General features: G+C 39.6%; 3 protein-coding genes across 6 annotated transcripts; 2 read left to right on the top strand and 1 right to left on the bottom strand.

The window, feature by feature from the left end:
• Nucleotides 1-573: 573 nt before the first annotated feature.
• LOC131303954 (uncharacterized) lies at nucleotides 574-5,017 on the bottom strand. Of its 3 annotated transcripts, none has more exons than XM_058331026.1 (5): nucleotides 4,960-5,017; nucleotides 3,244-3,766; nucleotides 2,909-3,134; nucleotides 1,749-2,825; nucleotides 574-1,677 (listed from the first exon to the last, which is right to left on the bottom strand). In XM_058331026.1, exons 4-5 carry the CDS (start codon nucleotides 2,166-2,168, stop codon nucleotides 1,030-1,032), a joined length of 1,068 nt encoding a protein of 355 aa, XP_058187009.1. In that variant the 5' UTR covers nucleotides 2,169-2,825; nucleotides 2,909-3,134; nucleotides 3,244-3,766; nucleotides 4,960-5,017; the 3' UTR covers nucleotides 574-1,029. The 3 variants fall into 3 exon arrangements, 1 of the variants encoding a protein (XP_058187009.1); XR_009192264.1 differs by having other exon boundaries at nucleotides 576-1,677; XR_009192265.1 differs by lacking the exon at nucleotides 4,960-5,017 and having other exon boundaries at nucleotides 576-1,677; nucleotides 3,244-3,842.
• A 2,807-nt stretch (nucleotides 5,018-7,824) lies between these two features.
• On the top strand, nucleotides 7,825-11,844 carry LOC131303953 (disease resistance protein RPP13-like). 2 transcript variants are annotated; one of them, XM_058331025.1, is made up of 3 exons: nucleotides 7,825-8,697; nucleotides 10,447-11,009; nucleotides 11,241-11,844. In XM_058331025.1, the coding sequence occupies exons 1-2, from the start codon at nucleotides 7,929-7,931 to the stop codon at nucleotides 10,917-10,919; spliced, it is 1,242 nt and encodes a 413-aa protein (XP_058187008.1). In that variant the 5' UTR covers nucleotides 7,825-7,928; the 3' UTR covers nucleotides 10,920-11,009; nucleotides 11,241-11,844. The 2 variants fall into 2 exon arrangements, with proteins under 2 accessions (XP_058187008.1, XP_058187007.1); XM_058331024.1 differs by having other exon boundaries at nucleotides 10,429-11,009.
• Nucleotides 11,250-12,697, top strand: LOC131303121 (putative disease resistance protein RGA1). Its single transcript, XM_058329915.1, has 3 exons — nucleotides 11,250-11,651; nucleotides 11,960-12,188; nucleotides 12,237-12,697. Exons 1-3 carry the CDS (start codon nucleotides 11,250-11,252, stop codon nucleotides 12,695-12,697), a joined length of 1,092 nt encoding a protein of 363 aa, XP_058185898.1.
• The last annotated feature ends 5,964 nt before the right edge of the window (nucleotides 12,698-18,661 follow it).

Below are 18,661 nucleotides of genomic sequence, written 5' to 3'. Positions count from 1 at the left end.
CAATGAGAAAAAGTAAAGCCACAGCCAATTAGGGCAGTCCCACAACAATGAGTACCAAGATGAACATCATTAACAACCCATTAAGCAAAAATCAAATCTTGATCAGAGAGTAACATTCAAAAATAAACCCTTAAGCAAATCCAAAATCAGGGAGCGACCAAGATGCAAAGAGGCAGGAGTAGAAGGTAAAATGCCACAAACCCATCAACAGAAACTGAAATAAAAGAGATGAGGGGAGAGAGAGAGAGAGAGAGAGAGAGAGAGAGAGAGAGAGAGAGAGAGAGAGAGAGAGAGAGAGAGAGAGAGAGAGTACTTGATATTCGGAAGGATCAGAACTCAACAATAGGGGGGTTTGCATTAGTAGAGAAAAGAGCACAAGGGTACTAAACCTATCACCATACCTAACAACCTGCCAAAACCTGTCAGCCATTCATAACCATTTTAAACCTATCTTATAGTCATTTTGGCTCAGATAATGTATCATCACAACCTAATATTATTCATAACAATCTCATATGAGCAGATAAATCTGTTCTTTTGGCTCAGATAAATGAAATTTTATCATCATTACCAACAAGCATCATAGTTGGCTCCGAAATATACTACAAAAAGCACGAGGGTACACTTGGCTGCAACAAAAAAAAGTTACCCCGCCAAAGGCACTATCTTCATTTAACATTGTTATTATTTCATCATCGCCATCTTAGGGGTACTTAGTCACCCATAACCTGTCATTCAACAAAATTGCAATTACTTAACCAAATTTGTCATACATTAGATAATTAAAAGTACGAATACATGGCAATGCCATCATCTACCATTACAAAGTTGTTAGAAACATTACCCCCCATACCTCTTAGTTACCCCATAGTTAGTGCTTACACGTCACAAATTGAATAGTTACACAAAAAATTGGTACCACTAGTCATAAAAGTACTTAGTTACACAAAAAATGCCAACCCTATTTATCTCATTTGCAATATTGGCCTCTTCAAAAAATAGGTACCAATATTCTCACTCTTGGCCACTTCAAATTGGTCCATATATCTCACCATTGAGGATGGCCTCAACGTATTCTTGCCTCTCCTCCTCTTTACACCCATAGAAATTGTCCACCCTCTGTTCCTCTTGGCAAATACAAGCACTTAACTTGAATTTTTGGATCAACGTGATATTAAGCTTCCCTAACTTGGCTTGAACGTTCTCGTGGCGTTTCGATAGGTTTTTCTCATACCCTATTGAGCTCACCATGTCCCCTATGTGGCTTGAGGTATCCTTCATAAAAGTCGCCATGCTTGCATGAATTGATTCGTCCTCCTCACCCATTCTTGTCCTCTTCCTCCCCTTCTTAGGTGCAGCATTGGTAGGGGCTGAGGTTGGCCGGGGAGTTGAGGTCGGGAGTGACCTATGCGGTGTGGAGGTCGGAGGTGTGGAGGCCGCACGTGTAGGAGTAGGGGTGGGAGTGGAGGGGGGTTCATTGAAAAAGGAACCATCAAATTCTGGACCGAAGTGGGGCATGTAAACATCATCCGGTGCATCAAATACATCCGACATAGCCATTTGCGACGGATCCTCCGCACCCTCCCCTGTTGCCCTATCCTTTCCAAATAGGACAACCCAATCATCAAACATTGGGAATGGCTTCATGTTCATGCCTTTGGCCTTTCTTGGGTAGGCCTACACAAATATTGGAAGCTATTAGTACGAAATCTCATGCATTAACTTTCAATTAAAGCATTGATAGTTACCTTTTCATACTCCGCCCACACCGTTGGGTCATCGACCACAATGCGTTTGTTGGTATGGTCCCAACTCATCCCACTAAGACCGGTTATGTCAAGTATCTTATGGTATGTTTGTTTCCAATACCTTACTTTTGAGTTGATGTGGGGGTTAGCCTTAATGTTAGCATCCGCCAACACCTTCGCCAACTCAACCTCACAGTGTGTAAAGAATCCGGGTCTAAACCCATTTTCGGCAGGCCACTTCCACTTTTCACAAACCTCATTGATCATAACCTTGAGTAAGGTATCCTCTTCCACTTGCCTCCAAGTCCTACGGGCCTTTTTGGAAGGACCTTCAATTTCAGCAAGCTCGGGTTCAAGTTCTTCAGTAGTCATTGTTGCCAAGTGCATTGAAGTAGTACAAGGTATATAAAAGGAGTACATCTATTATCATGAACGAGATCTCACATTGAATAATGACTTTGATTTATTAGGAAAGCAGGATGTAGCAATACTAAAGCATTGAAAGTTACACAATGTTTGATAACTTAGAATTACAAGTTTAACACACAAGAATTACTAAGTTCAATTACAAGTACTTCAAACACTTAATAATACAAATGTCTCAAATATTTCCTACTAGTCCCCCACCATTGCCTAACCAATTGTTAAACATGGCGGTAGCCAATGCATCCCTCCCCGCAGTCCATTCATTGGAAGACTCGACGGTACCAATGTTGTCATCAACCTCCACATTATGTAGGTTGTCTTGTTCCCATTGCGTATACTCGGCCTCAATAGGATCGTTCGGCATCTCTCTCTTAATGAGGTTATGGACAAGACAACAAACTGTCACAATACGACATTGAGTCCTTATAGGGTAATAGGAGGCACATTTCAATATTGCGAACCGCATCTTAAGAACACCAAAGCTTCTCTCAATGACATTCCTAGCTTGGGAGTGCTTCATGTTGAAGTACTTCTCTTTCGCAGCCGGGACGCCACCTTGCCTCCAAATGTTAATGTGATACCGTTGGCTGCGGTATGGTGCTAGAAAACCATCCCCATTTGTGTAGCCACCATCCACAAGGTAGTAATGTCCTGTAACCAATGGAAGTTACGACATTGACAAGACAAAATGCAATAGACTCAAAGGAAACATGAACTTAGGATTTGAAATGTACCATTGAGGACTTTGAGGCCAGTGGGTCTTGTAATGGCATTGTGAAGAATTCTAGAGTCTGTGGCCGAGCCTTCCCAACCAGACAAAACATAGGAAAACTTTTGATCTCGAGTACAAACACCTGACACATTAATAGAGATCTCACCCTTCCTTGACCTATACCGTGGCTTGTCAACAGCAGGGGGATTAACTGGCACATATGTCCCATCCAAAGCCCCAAGACAATTCTAGAAAAAATTATGTAACAAGTGGAGTTAGAACTTATGGGGAAGAGTACTTATGGGAGAGTTTATGATTGGAAATGGAAGAAATAACATCGATTGAACTCGAGTGTACCTGAAACCAACTCCATCTACTGTCGTGGTAGTTAGGAGGAATAGGCTCGGGCTTTTCTAGGAGCATGTTGTAAAGCCGCAAGATGGCTTGGAGCATGGCATTGAAATGTCTACTTACCGTTTCACTCGATCTCCAAAAGTCAAATTTCGTACGCCTTTGCTTTGTATGGTGTGAAACGATCCACAAGAAAATGGCAACCCTCTCCGCAAGGCATATGAAGCGTGAGTCCCCTAATCCAACACCTCGAACTAAAAAGCACAACCTCAAGAACATATGTCTGTTCACCCTCAATTGATCATAGCAATCAATTTCATTACCCTTCACAAGCCTATTCATCCTATCTATTTGGGACTGGTAAAAGTTTGGATTCGGAGACAAGTGTGGACATGGACGTCGTGTTATGGAGGTGATGAAGAGGTAGAGGCGAAACACAGCCAACACAGAAGTAACAAAGGCGGATAACACCATGACTGCCTCTTTGTTTCTTCTTCTCCTTATTTGGGTTCTGTTTAATCTTGGCATCCTATCAACCCCAAAAACAATTAAACTTCAAGTCTTCAACTGCTACTATGTTAGAAAATTACTCCACATTCAAATACGCAAATTGATGCAAGGCAAAACTATGAAACGAAGAACAAACGTGCAACAAGGACAATCACAAACGGGATAGATATAGAGAAATTCTCTCTAGACTCTTTATTAATCAATAATAATCAAAAAAACGTCCAGCTCCAAGGCTTACAACTCAATAATACGAAATTATTACATATTCTGAAAATATAAGAAAAAATAAAACTTCTCCAACAAGAACGAATGTTATTGGACTTTCCTATCAAAAGTTATAAGCAAAAAGATTATTTCCTAAAACGGTAAATTTGGCCATTCGGAGCCCTAAACGGCCAAAAAAGGCTAAAAAACACACGGCACATGGCCAAAGGCGATGTGTCCTGACCGTTGGGCCGTTCCGGATCGAATCCAAGTGGGCCCAAATCCAAAGGCCTCGGTCAGTTATTTACGAAAAATACTGACTAGTAGGGCTTGGAATGCTGGGACTGCTTTAGGTGGTACTCCTCCAATATGCGCACCGCATACTATGTTACAAATTGGATCCGCAGTCAACTACGTTGACCATTTTTTTCCATTTCTAACAACCTATCGAATTATGGTCGAATATGATATGATTTTTGTCAGTTTGTATTATACTCAACTGTTGATTGTGAGTTTTGGAAGTTATTTCAACACCTTCTCAAGACCAATATTTAAGAGTTTACTACTGTCTAAATCCAACCTTACACTTTAATCAATAATCATGCTACAACTAGCCCTCTCTACTTGGTGCTTTATCTGCTGTATCGAAAAATAATAACAGAAATCACGAAACCCTATAAAAAAATATACCATATAACAGCATGAAAACAGGTTGCAAACCCATACAACACCCTCCTAAAGCCTTAAACAGGATGAAATCTGCAGAAAACACCCGTATAAATCCAAAAACGGCATGAAAACAGTTGGTAAACCTAGAAACAGCATGCTCAAGAATATGGTAAACCCATATTCTGTTCATATGGACAAAAATACCAACAATATACAGCTTATGGAGACAAAAATCGAAACCTAATCAGAAATCACAAAACCCTAACAAAAAAATTCAACCACAAATCGAGAAACCCTAAGCACAAATCAAAAACAAGGAATTTCGAAATAAACACATACCTTCACAGATCGGGGAAGGGATTTGCTAGAAATCGTGAAACCCTAACCAGAAATCGCCCAAAACCCAGACCAAAACCTTCTCCACAGTTCTCAGGTCGTTGTTGTACAGCAACACATGGAACAAATGAAGAGGGGGGATGAGTGAGGGTAGATCTGTCAAGAAATGGGGTGTATTAGGCTGAATAAATTATCCACGCCTGAAGGGGTGGCAATAATTTATACGCCTGTTGCGGGATAAATGGAGAAGGGGGATACATGAATACAAGAGAAAAAATCGCATCCAAGCGGCTCCAATCCTGTCTCGTCAAACTCTAATACGGGTGTATTGCACAATACACCTCTCTTCCACAGCATCCAATCGGGGCCTTATTGTGATGTTTGCATTAGCATGACTTGAGGTGGCAAACCAAACCCAGCCTACCCAAACCAAACCCAGCCTACCCATTGGTATACGCAAAAATGCAACACGCATAACCGTTGTGTTGGTTGTGTAATTAATTCTGGCCGTTCAGATGTGTTTGGACGGCCTAGATTTTAAAAAACTCTTCCACAACTTTTTCGGGGAAGCGTTTGAGCGAATCCTGACCATTTATTACAATAATAGATGGATAAAGATTGGTTGTGTTTTGTGTTTTACACAACCGTTGTGCACATAGCACTTTTGGCACGCGGGTATGTGCATCTACGTTGAGAGAGAGAGAGAGAGAGAGAGGGAGAGAAGAGGCAGGAGTAAAGATGTGGCCATTTGTGGTCCACATGTGACAGAAGGGTCAAAATTACGATTATGACCATTGGGTTTGCATTGCAAGCCCAACAATTGAGGGCAAATTCGTCCCAAATTAAAAATTTCCCCACCGAAATAGGTACAAGGGGAGGAAACCTAAAGTGAAAAAATTAGAAAAAAAAATTATGATATAATCTTGTAGAATTTATCTTGACCGAAGGAACACACAAAAATAAGAGTACTTATCTATATATATCAAATGGGGGTGAGCAAAATAAACCGTGAATTCAGTCCAAAGTAATCCGGTTTGGTTTTTTAATAATGTGGTTTAGTCTTCGTTTAAAAAAATAGAAACCTCGTCAAATGGTTTGATTTGTGGATTTATGTTAATATTTCTGGTTCCAAACTGACCCGAATAGTGTGATATATATACATACATATAATTTGTTTAGATACACTGAATAAGTTTAATTTTTTAATCTAATACTCTATTCCACCATCCTACGCTTTCGCTTCCAATTAATTTCCTATACTTCCATATATGATAGCTTATTTCTATAATTTAAATACACTAAACATACACTGCTTGAGCTTTTAGTCAGTTGAATTTCCCACACTTTTTTCTCAGTAACTAATTTCCTAATCTAATACTCTATTTCATGGCCCTTCACCAATTATTTGTATTCTAGCTACTCTAATTTAGTTGGTTGATATTAATGAGTTTTGATGATTTTAATATTCTAATTTTAACATAAAATTTGCATTAATTTATCTATGCAATTTTAAATACTTTAAATAACTTATGACGGTGATGTCTCCATTGCAAGCGAACTGTAGTTTAAAACCGAAACCAAACCACCTTTGAGTGGTTTGGTTCTTGGATTAAAACCGGAGCATTCTGGTCTATGATCACCCCTTATTATCAAAGTGGTTTGGTTCTTGGATTAAAACCGGAGCAGGTCTATGATCACCCCTTATTGTCAAAGCAAACTTGACTAATGAATCCCACCTTTTTTTTTTTTTTTTTTTTGAAAGGATCATGAATCCCACCTTCGGAGAACGCAAAATCCGGAAAAAAAAATATCCGAAAAAAGTTATTTATTGCATTGCTTCTTCTTTTTTTTTTTTTCAATCCTATAGATTGATAATAAAATGATATGTAAGCATGATTAATTTCACTGGTGAGTTTTTTTCGTCAGTAAAGAAGACAACGTTGTGTTTTGCTGATGCCGCCATGGAGAAATTAAAGTTCTCAGACAGTTAAATTGCTCTCGATATATATAAGGGGAGTGATTTTGCCACTCCTCTTTTGTTAATGCTACTTTTCTTTGTGTCTTGATTAGATGATTTGTTTTGTGAGAGAATAAGAGTGATATTAACAAAAAAAAAAGTGGCAAAATTAATTCCGTGTGTGTGTGTGTATATATATACATATTTTAAACTTTATTTTCCGAATCCTACAAAAAATAAACATGGCAAACAAAAAGTAACAAAGCTAACCAAGGTTAAGTTACGATAAATCTGTCTACACAGACAATCTGTACACAGATTTTGTTGTGGGGCCCACCACGGGTCTCATACAAATGATCTGAGTCGTTCATTAAATGTAAAACATTTTTTAAGGGTTCTCGTAAAAAATTAGCTCAATCCAATACCTATAGGTGTTTGATCTAATCATCTAACTTTTTATTACCCAAAAATTTGAATGAAGATTTAGATAATTGGATCGAGCATCTATAGGTATTAGATTGAGCTAATTTTTCACTAAGACCCTTGAAAAAATATTTTACATTTAATGAACGGCTTGGATCATTTGTGCGGGACTCGTGATGGACTCTACAACAAAATCTGTGTACAATCTGTGAACAAATGTGTGTGTTGTTAGCAGGGTTTGTTAAGTTATACTATGCTAGTTACAGCATCTGTATTTCTAAATATTGGATCAAATTACACATTAAAAAACCACTTTATTATTTTAGCTATTCTTTTTTAAAATATCTACTATCTCAGCCTCTATATATTAAAATTATCTCATTAAAAATATAATTACTTTATTCTTAAAAAAAAAAAAAACTGCAAAAGCATTTTTTGGAAACCCAAACCAGCAAACAAAGCTATCCACAGACGTGCACCCAAAATCAATCTTGGTGCAATCACTGGAAAGTCTTTTCTTTTAGTAGTTTTGGATCATGACGTGCTACCAAAAGGAGAGACCCCAAATGCTAGATCTGTTCCATCAATCTGCATGTCCTCCTCTATTTCTAACTCCCTCCTTTTACCTGATCAATCTGCTGTAGTAGAGAGGGAGATGGGTGACACTAGTGTTGATTTTTTCCTGGAGACCTTGAAGCAGCTTACAACGAGCTCCAACCTCGATTTTATCATAGATGATGAGAAACATCAGCTTCAATCTCTTGAGGAGGAAATAAAGTACTTGAGAGGGTTCCTCGTGGCTACGGAGAAGAAACGCAACGAGCATTCAGAAGTGATGAAACTGGTGATGCAGATCAGAGACGCGGTATCCGAGGCAGAGAACATCGTAGAACTGTTTATAAGTCATGCTTTCAAGGCTGATGCCTCTCCATTTCAAAATAACAATAGAATGATAAACAAGAAGAAGATCAAAAAGAAGTCATTACCAAAAAATACGACAAAGAATAAGGCTAGTCAAGAACATCGGGAATATCTTTCCCTGGACCTAGAAGGTCTTCTTAAGACTAGGGTGAAGAAGAAGAAGAATGAGGAGGCTATACGTGAACAACAAGATCATCTTTCCCTGGACCTAGAAAGTGTCCAAAAGGAGATCAAGACTCTTACAGGTGATGATCAGGTGAAGAAGGAGAAGAAAAAGACTATTCGTGAACATCAGGATCATCTTTTCCTGGACCTAGAAAGTATTAAAAAGGAGATCAAGACTCTTACGGCTGAGGTGAAGAAGATTTACGACGAGAATATGTATGACATTAATGGAGTAGCAATCAAAAAACTCAAGCACTCTTCTGCCGGAAGTGAAGGTATTAATTGCTACATATTTTCAATGTTTTTAAGATTCAAAAGTAGTTAGTTTCTAAAACTCAAGAGTTATATGCTTTACATTTCAGCTATGTCGGATCATATCATTAGTATGATATAAGCAAAGGATGTCATATATTTACTTCGCTATATAGTTAATTGGAGTATTTGTATTCATTAGAGATGATGAAGAACTCAGCAATGTAGTTAAGCTGGCTGTATTTATATTCGAAAAAGGGAGAGAAAAGGGAGGAAAACGGGCGGGGCCGGATTTGGGTATGGCTCGACCCATATTTGACCTGATCCGTTTCAACCAGCCTACTATGGACCCGTCCATATTCAATCCACGACTCGTTTCAACCCGTCCATTTGCCACCTCTACATCGCAACAGATTCCAAATAGGATATATAACAATCAATCAATAAGTGATCCCCACTTCAAAGTTCAACACCACAGAATCTACATAGAGCATCATTTTGTACATTATCCATAATTCCCAATCTAAAAACCAGTTCAGAAGTTTTTGTTTCGCCAGAATTGCAAGCCAACAAAAGACTTTTAACTTTTGGAGGAGACACATTCTTCCATGTAGAATTAAAAAACTCTTATCACCCGAACCAATAGGAGCATCAACTAATTTCAACTATGAATGAACTGAAAACACAAATATGAAACAATGGGTCATAAGGAACCTGTAAAAATTTAAAAGGAATAAAAAGGATTTCAACATACGAATTTCGATTCGAAAGATAAGAATTTCCAACAAAATTAACTAAAACACGATAGCAATATTGTCTAGGTAATCAAAGTAAGTGATAAGCCCAAAATATTGTGGTGATTAACATGGAAAATCAAAATTGATCGATGATATACCGTCTTTGTTATCGTCTTTTCCATCTCTACAATTGCCCACAATTGCGTATACCACACCAACATGACGAATATGTTGACCAATCTCGAAAATCGCGATGAATGATTACATCTCCATCGCAATATCCATCCTCCCTAAACTAATATAAGTTTTACCGGGATAGGGTTTACAAATATGGGTCTACGGGTTAAACGACTTAGGGTCCAAAAATTTGGTATATGTATATATGTAAACATAGGTAGAGGGAGAAGAAACTTTGTAGAGTCCAGTCGTCAAGAGGATCTGGAGCACTTGCATTAACAGCGAAAGCAGCGGTCGCTGGAACCGTTTGATGTACACATTCACACATGCATTGATGGTTTCGGACACAATTGTGTCCGGATTTGTGTTTTAAATCTGTGTTCCTGGACTTTTGGGACAAAAAAATTGGCTTGGTTATGAGAATCAAAATTTTGTATTGTTCACAGGTAACTTATCATTAATATCATCAACCATAACAATATGTAACATGGACCTGTATAATGAGTAACATGAACCACAAAAATATGCAAGCGAACTTATATAATACACACTTAATTTAGCATTTACTCAACTGATTTGATAACAACCACCACAGTTGGTTTCTTTTTCGCTTGGCAAATATAATATTGATCAGACAATGACTTAAATGACATTCCAGTGAAATATACAATAAGATTCTAAATATATAGCTCAAAGATTGTTCATATTGAAGGCTATTGATTCATAATTGGGCTATGAGAAATTGTTCTTTTCCAAAGTTAATTTTTTTGTTACACTTACTGTGGCCCCATAACTTTTGGCTTCGCCCTTAATCATAACCCTTCTTTTTATTTTCCACAGGAGGTCCAGGTTCATCAGGAGGGAGCAACCCCTCCAAAGTGGCAGAGGAGAAGGTGGTGGTCGGTTTCAAGGATGAGGTAGAGACATTAATGAGAAAGCTTGATGACAGTGGAGAGAGTGGAGTACTAGAGATTATATCAATCGTTGGCGCGGCTGGAGGCGGCAAAACCACTTTGGCCAGAGAAGTGTACGATCAACGTTTGACGTCGACAACCTTTGAAATTCGTGCATGGGTTGTTATTTCTCAGGATTATGATAAGACTATCAAGAGGGATTTGTTGATGAGTATTTTGAAATCAGCTTTCCCAGAAAATCATGAAGATTACGAGAAGAGTAACGAGGATATGTTGGGAGAAAAACTACTCAAATGTTTGAAGGGTAAGAAATATCTTGTTGTCATGGATGACATATGGGGCATTGAAGCTTGGAATGATATCCAAAGATCATTCCCTAGGGACCGCAAGGGGAGTAAAGTCATGCTCACTAGTTGACTACCTATTCAATTTGATAGCATCTGCTGCGTCCCTCATTGTTTGGTCCCCTTACCAAAAAATTGCAGTTGGAAGTTGCTAGAAAAGAAGGTATTTGTTTTTTAGAAAAATTGATGTACGTGATATAACTAAAAATAGTGATTTAATCGTATGCTTCATTACAATGTTGCCATATGTTTCTTATTAATATTTTTTTTTTCAAGAATTTCTATTAAACATTTTTTATTCTTTTCACATGAACTGTTAAACTCCTATTACTTGGATCGAGTTGTATATAATTAAAATTATAGACATCTAATATTGCCCATATATATTGAACAGGTATTCGGGATGAAACAATGCCCTCCGGAGTTGGTGGACATCGGTAAGCAAATCGCAGAAAAATGTAAAGGACTACCACTCGCGATTGTCACAATAGCTGGCATTCTAGCAACGGAAGACAAGACACTTGACGTGTGGGAGGAAGTTGCCAAAAATTTCAGTATGACCATTGCCAAAAAACAGGAGGGCTGCATGGAGATACTAGAACTTAGTTACAATCACTTGCCTCTTCATTTAAAAGGGTGTTTTCTTTATATTGGAGCACACCCCGAAGATTATGAAATCCCCATACGCGAGTTGATATGGTTATGGATAGTAGAGGGATTTATTCAGCAAAGTGAGGGGGGGAAAAGCTTGGAGGATGTAGCAGAAGATTACTTAATCGGTCTTATTGATAGAAGTCTCGTAATGGTAGCTAGGAGAAGTAGATCCCATGGAGGAATTAAAGCATGCCGTATTCATAATCTTCTGCGTGAATTATGCTTGAAAAAAGCGGAGGAGGATAATTTTCTTGTGCAAATTTACAGGGATGATTCTTTTTCACCTTCCGCTACAAATAAGCATCGTCGCCTATTCATTAGCAATCCATTCTTTCAAAAGTTTTCCTCAAGGCTTTGTGCTCTAAACCTTTGTTCTTTTCTGTCATTCTCATTGCCAAACTCCAATAGGCTTTTTAGAAAAAACCTGTCATTCTTTATTGGAAACTTCAAACTTCTCAGGGTGTTGCATTTCATCCCGCTACAAGCCCAGGAATGATAGAAATAGGAGATCTAGTTCATTTGAGATACTTAGCAACTAGGTTATATAGCTGGTGGGGCGAAGCACTAGAATGTTGTTTTCACTACCTCTCTAATGTAGAAACTCTCAACCTCCAAGCTTCATCAAACGAGGGTACGATTCCATTGCCTCGCAATATAGTTAAGATGGTTGAGTTGAGGCATTTATACAGTAAATGGGGGATGTTTGAATAATATCATCATGTTTCTTGTGATGAAGACAAGGGGAATCTGTTGGATAGCTTACAGACCTTGCACGGAATGTGTACTTGTGAGCATTGCCTCCGTTTCTTGAAAAGGACTCCCAATCTTAGGAACCTAAAACTTATTGACGGTCTGCATTTTGAAGGGGATGATGTTTTGACACTCCCCGGCCTGGAGTTCTTAAAATGCCTTGAGACACTAACTGTCATTACAAGTTCCAAGAGGCTGCGCGTGACAAGCACTGGTCTGAAGTTTCCTCCGACTCTTATGCGGCTAAATTTGTGGCGTACGCACTTGAAGTGGGAGGAGCTGTCAATAATCCTCCAAACCTTGCCAAGGCTTGAGGTTCTCAAATTATTAGAGGGCGCTTGTGTGGGACCAGTTTGGAACACAAGTGAACTTGAGGGGTGGTTAATTATCTCAACTCAAGTACTTGAGGTTATATCATCTGGATATCAAGGAGTGGAATGCTTCTGAAGATCAATTTCCGAGACTTGAGGTCATAGTGATTGAATTGTGCAGAATCCTGCAGGGGATCCCCATTGAATTTGCTAATCTATATGAACTTCGCGAAATTAAGGTAGAGTATTGCTGTGAATCTTTGGAGGAATCGGCCAAGGAGATTCAAGAAAAGCAAAGATATACAAAAGGAGATGATGATTGCCTAAATCGGAGGGAGGGGGGCTGCTGTCCCCAAGGGGACAGCAGCTTGGGGACAGCAGCATGCTGCTGCATTCCATTTTGGGCCCACACCGGTCTCGCTCAGATGATCTGAATCGTTCACTTTGTAGAGCTCGTCGAGTAGAACAACTATGCAAAAAATCAGCTTAATTGGATATCATTAAGTACCTGATCGGAGCCCATATAACTCTTAGTCCATGGGTTACAGTGGATTTTATCTTAAAAAGAATGGATCCGAAACACTGGATTAAATCCACTGTAACCCATGGACTGAGAGTTATATGGGCTCCGATTAGGTACTTAATGATATCCAATTAAGCTAATTTTTTGCATAATTGTTCTATTCGACGAGCTCTACAAAGTGAACGATTCAAATCATCGGAGCGAGACCGGGATGGGCCCCAAAATTGGGACAGCAGCACGCTGTTGTCCCTTCGGGGACAACAGCCCCCGCGTCCGCCTAAATCTCTTTACAACTCACAATTATCGTTGAGGTAATTAATTACAGTAAGTTTTCTTACGGCTAAATATCATTGGGGTCGGCCGTGATAAGTGAATTTAATTTTGTTCCCCTTTCACTTAAGAGGGTGAACATTACTCTCATTCCTATTAAATGGTGTGAATCCCATAACAAATTGATGTCATACTTACCAAAGAGTATATTATTACAAGGGTGAGACTTACACCATTTCAACAAAATGGAGGGTAATGTTCACCCTCTTTTAAGGAGGGTGAACAATAAGTCCGATTCTGGGCTTAACAGCTAGGGAGTTGTATCTCGGTGACAGGTGGTGGTCGATTGCTTGGGGATGGTTGGTCTCCACACCGGTTTCGTTGCTGGGCGGAATCGGGGCTTTGCCTAACGGCGTTTTACGGTTTCCACGCTGTCTTTGGTCTGTGCTGCTGTCTTCTCTGTTTGTTTTTGCAGAAAACAAAAATAAGTCGGGTCTAGAAAGTAGGGCGCTGGGACGTGGAGGTGATTTTCATTTGGGGTGCTGAAAATGGAGCCAGGTATAATAGTGGAGAAATGGTTTTCCATTTTCTGGGTTACTGCAGTTGTAATCAAACTAGCATTGCCTTATTGTGGTTTATGTGGCGTGGCCGCAATGATGCAATTTTCAATAATGCACCTGTGCTCCCTCGAAATGTTTGTGCGCGCAGCTTTTGCATTTGCTTCTGCTTCTACTGCATTCGAAGCGGCACCGACCAAACCTAGAGCCATTCCTTCTCTACATTTCTGATATGGGTTTGTTGGTCTCCTCCACGTTATGGTTATTTGAAATTAAATGTCAATGACTCTTCCTTAATTTCGAAATCCTGGATATGCTGGTTTACGTGGTGTGTTCCGTAATTCGAGGGGTGAGTTTGTTTTGGGAATGGATTGTGCGGGATGGGTTATGGGTTACCCATCGGTTCGGGTTTCCTCATCTCACTGTTGAGACTGACTCCATATTTGTGTATAATGCCTTGTGTAGGAAGCGGGTCCAAACAGGTTGGCTCAAGAGCATGCTCTAGGAGGTTCAGGTTCTGGTTTTTGTATTCTCCTCGGTTCAGGTCACTTTTTGCTATCGGGAAGCTAATAGTATAGCTGATTTGTTAGCTAAGAATGTAGCAACTTCCCATCGGTTAGGTTTTGTTAGCTAAGAATGTTCCCATGAATATCAGTCCCCTCCCTAGCAAGACGGTAAGCCGACATGACAGAGAAAGAACCATTTGGTGATGGGTGCCAAATCTTACGGTCTCATCGATTTGTATAGCTAATCGGAATTGAGAGAATATGGTCGGAATCCTCTTTATTAAAAACCTCACGAACCAAAGCAACCTTCCAAGTTTTAGTGCTAGAATCGATCAAGTCAGCCACTGTCTCTATATCATTCCTCCTCAGCGTGTGCGTGTCAATTTTGCAATTCGTATGTCTTGGGAGCCAAGGATCTTCCCACACACGAATCTCATTTCCAGAATGAACTTCCACCTCCAACCCTTGTCAATTATATCCCGTGCCCATACAATACTCCTCCATGCCCAAGAAGACTGACCGGTAACTTTTGCATGCCAAAAGGATGTACTGGGAAAGTAGCGTCCTTTAAAGATATGTCGGAACAAAGATGATTCACCTAAGATAAGTTTCCGACCCTGCTTGGCTAGCAAAGCCTTATTGAAGGATTCCATATCCCGCAAACCCAAGCTGCCATCCCCTTTGCATAAACTCAACTTGTCCCATTTAATCCAATGCATTTTCCTTCACCCTCCTTTGAACCCCACCAAAACCACGAAACCTCGGAAGAAATCTGCTACAAAAGAGTTTTTGGTAGACGAAAACAAGACATAACATAGTTTGGAAGAGGCAATACCACAGATTTTAATAAAACTTCACGGCTCGCATGATTAACCTGGTTGTCTTTCCACCTCCTCAGCCGATTAATAGTAGTATCCTTAACATATGAAAAAAGATCACGTTTGGAATTACCATGAAAAACTGGAAGTCCCAGATATCTAGCCCCATTTGCTTCCATTGTGATCCCCACCTTTGCTACTAAGAGGTTTCTACTTTGAGTTGGAGTATTGGGACTGAAAAAAACTGATGATTTCTCCTTATTCACTTTCTGACCTGAGGCAGCTTCATACAAGTCAAGAATCCGATGAAGAGCTTCACAATTTTGATCTGTTGCACGAAAAAATATAATAGAATCATCCACGAATAAGAGGTGAGAAATGACATGACAATGGCTATTAATCCGAAAACCCTGCAATACCTTTTTACTTAGAAAGTCGTTGAAAAGAGCTGAGAACCCCCTCCCCACATAAAAGAAAAAGATACGGGGAGAGAGGGCATCCTTGCCGAATCCCTCGACTTGGTAAGAAAGTTTCACCCGGTTCCCCATTGACAGTGATTGAAAATGAGACGGTCCTAATGCACTCCATGACCCATCCAATCCATTTTGGGTGGAAACCCAATTGAGCCATCACCCTCCCCAATTAACTCTATTCCACCCGGTCGTATGCTTTTGCCATATCCAATTTAAACGCGGCCACGCCTTGAGTGCCTGACCCTTTTATGCTTGATATAGTGCGTAAGTTCAAGAGCAATAAACACATTATCCGTTATCTGACGACCCCCTACAAAAGCACTTTGATTTTCTGAGATAATAGCAGAGAGAAAAGGTCTAAGCCGATTGGCCAGAACCTTAGCAATAAGCTTGTAGACTGTGGTGCATAAACTGATAGGATGGAATTGGCTAACCTTGGTTGGTGTATGCACCTTCGGAATAAGAACAATTTGAGTGCGATTCACACTTCCAAGCATTCTGCCATCATGGAAAAAATTGCGCATTGCTCGGCAAACATCAACCCCGACTATATCCCAATATCGTTGGAAGAAACCCGTTGTCATACCATCGTAGCCCGGTGCTTTATTAGGGTGCATCGCAAACAACGCAGTTTTAATTTCACCCGTAGAAAATGGTTTAAGAAGCCTATTGTTCATATCTGCTGTTATACGAGTTGGAATAGAACTTGTAACCTGCTGCATTTCGTGAACACCTTCACTAACATAAAGATTGGTGAAGAATTTTTGGAACTCGGTCGCAATACTCTGCTGGTACGACACCCATACCCCTTGCTCATTCTCAATACCTGAAACATGATTACGCCTCTCCGCTCAACCGTGCTTGCGTGAAAGTATGAAGTATTTCGGTCTCCCAATTTAAGCCATTTTTTGTGGGACTTCTGTTTTCAGTACAATTCCTCTTGCACCCATTCTCTTGCAAGTTGATCCTCCAAGGCTGAGATACTTTCGAGATGAAGCTCACGCCCCTCAGATTCCAGCTCCTTAACTTCGGCAATCACTTTGTCAATCTTTCTTTTGGAATTAAGATTTTGCTTCATGCGCCATGATTTCAAAGCCCAACATGCAATTCTTTATTTTCTGATTCAAAGAAAACAATCGAGAACCCGAGATACTTTGACCCCATTGATGCTGCACAATTGCCTGAACTTCCTCATATTCGAATCATCTTGCATCAAATCTAAACGAGGTCGCACGTCTATGTTTGCACCATATCTGTGATTTTTACATTCTCCGTCGATTGAGTGACACGTGGCATAAATAAGATGGTACTATTAGAAAATTAATGGGACTTATGGTTTGATTAATTAATCTGATTATTATAATGCCATAATAAGGTTTAGCATATTAATTAAATATAAAGTTTGTTTCTTCTGTCGATTCAAATTTTTTTTTTTTTGATCAGTTCCGTCGATTGATTGCTATTGGTCGTTTTCTTTGACGATTAAATTACAGGTGGCAAAAGGGAGTGTTTCCAATTGTCCTATGATTAGGGGAGCAGTTATGCAACGTGTTTTCATGCTTCTTCATGGCAGTTATTTGTATGATTTCTCTATGGAAGTTATTTACAGAAGTGTGAAAGGAAACCGTCATCCTAAATTGGGGGGGGGGGGGGGGGAGAGGATTGGTAAGATTCAAATTCAGATATATGAGGGCCTATTTATGCTTGAGATCATGACAGTTTTTTACAACAACAAACAACGCCAACAAGCCTTTATCTTTTTCTTTTCTAAAATGAGAAAATTGGACAAACCTAAGTAAGAGAGTGCTTAATTTCGTTAATGAGGATTGGGGTTGCATGCTCTGTAGAATCACCTGGTGAAAGAATGAATGTCAGGGATGCCGTCAAAGGATTAACAACAATAAAGGAAGTATTTCTTGGAGTAGGTATCCATGGCAAGAGGTAATTGAGGATGTGACTTTCTTGTAAAGGAACATCTCGGGCTCGCTACTAAGACGTACACTGCAGGAATTAAGGCTGTAGAGGTTGTTTGAAAGCTTTGAAGTGCATTCATGTAGAAAGGCCAAATCCCTTTATTTCAGGTCACTTTCTTAATCGTATAAATTGAAACAAAAAATAAAGAAAAGAAGTGGAACTGCTCTCTTGTATATAGTTTCGACTTTTGACTTTTCATGGTAATCATAATTTTGCCTATTTAAGGTTGTGCATGTGTAATGTCCTATGATAATTTAAATACTCCACCTACTAATCAAATGATGAGGAAGTGACTAGTGAGACAATCTGACAAAGGAAGGAATAGTTATACAAGAGTTGCAACATGAAACATGAATTCGGGGCCCCACACCATACACAATGACTTTATTGGTTTGTTGAGAAATAACATTTAGGAAACACATTTACCAAAAAATGCAACATTTAGGAAACACCTATCTCCTGTATAGTTTCAAAATTTCTTAAACAGGATACTTGTGCATTTATTTTGTATTGCATTTCTGTGTATTCATGCTTGCTTACATGAACTGTCCCATTAAATCATTTACTACTCCACCCATTACCTGTTTTGTATGTGGTTAACCATAAAAATCAAAAGCGGATCCATAAACTCGCTTCTTTTCACTTGGCAAATTCGAGAGCCATTCACAGCTTTCAGGCCATGAGATTGCCAACAGAGCTAAGAAACAGAAGAACTTCAAAATTTTACAAGTTTGAGCAGGATATTAACTTATACTAAAAGCCATGCAAAAATAAAGCAATAGTTTTAGGGGTCCAAGATACGCATCAAGAGAAGTGGCGGAACCAATTGATGGGAAAACACAACGTAAGCAAGAGGAATCCATGCATTCTCAAGGCAAACTCAAGTATAGCCTTGAAATTGATGACCAAACCCCACCCCTTTCCCCCCCCCCCCCACCCCCCCCCCCCCACCCCCCCCCCCCCCCCCTCTCCTCGGGCA

The sequence above is a fragment of the Rhododendron vialii genome, chromosome 10a (assembly GCF_030253575.1).
Source record: "Rhododendron vialii isolate Sample 1 chromosome 10a, ASM3025357v1".
Lineage (NCBI taxonomy): Eukaryota > Viridiplantae > Streptophyta > Magnoliopsida > Ericales > Ericaceae > Rhododendron > Rhododendron vialii.
The sequence above is the reverse complement of the archived record's forward strand: the minus strand, read 5'-3'. Positions and strand labels throughout refer to the sequence as shown.

Excerpts from the sequence above, each read along its gene's own strand:
- LOC131303954 (XM_058331026.1), bottom strand. The coding sequence starts at position 2,168 with ATGTACTCCTTTTATATACCTTGTACTACTTCAATGCACTTGGCAACA. Across the intron at positions 1,678-1,748 it reads TGTGGGCGGAGTATGAAAAG|GCCTACCCAAGAAAGGCCAA; the intron begins GTAACTATCAAT and ends ATATTTGTGTAG.
- LOC131303953 (XM_058331024.1), top strand. The coding sequence starts at position 7,929 with ATGTCCTCCTCTATTTCTAACTCCCTCCTTTTACCTGATCAATCTGCT. Across the intron at positions 8,698-10,428 it reads CTCTTCTGCCGGAAGTGAAG|GAGGTCCAGGTTCATCAGGA; the intron begins GTATTAATTGCT and ends TATTTTCCACAG.
- LOC131303121 (XM_058329915.1), top strand. The coding sequence starts at position 11,250 with ATGAAACAATGCCCTCCGGAGTTGGTGGACATCGGTAAGCAAATCGCA. Across the intron at positions 11,652-11,959 it reads TTGATAGAAGTCTCGTAATG|GGTGTTGCATTTCATCCCGC; the intron begins GTAGCTAGGAGA and ends CAAACTTCTCAG. Across the intron at positions 12,189-12,236 it reads TGAGTTGAGGCATTTATACA|ACAAGGGGAATCTGTTGGAT; the intron begins GTAAATGGGGGA and ends CTTGTGATGAAG.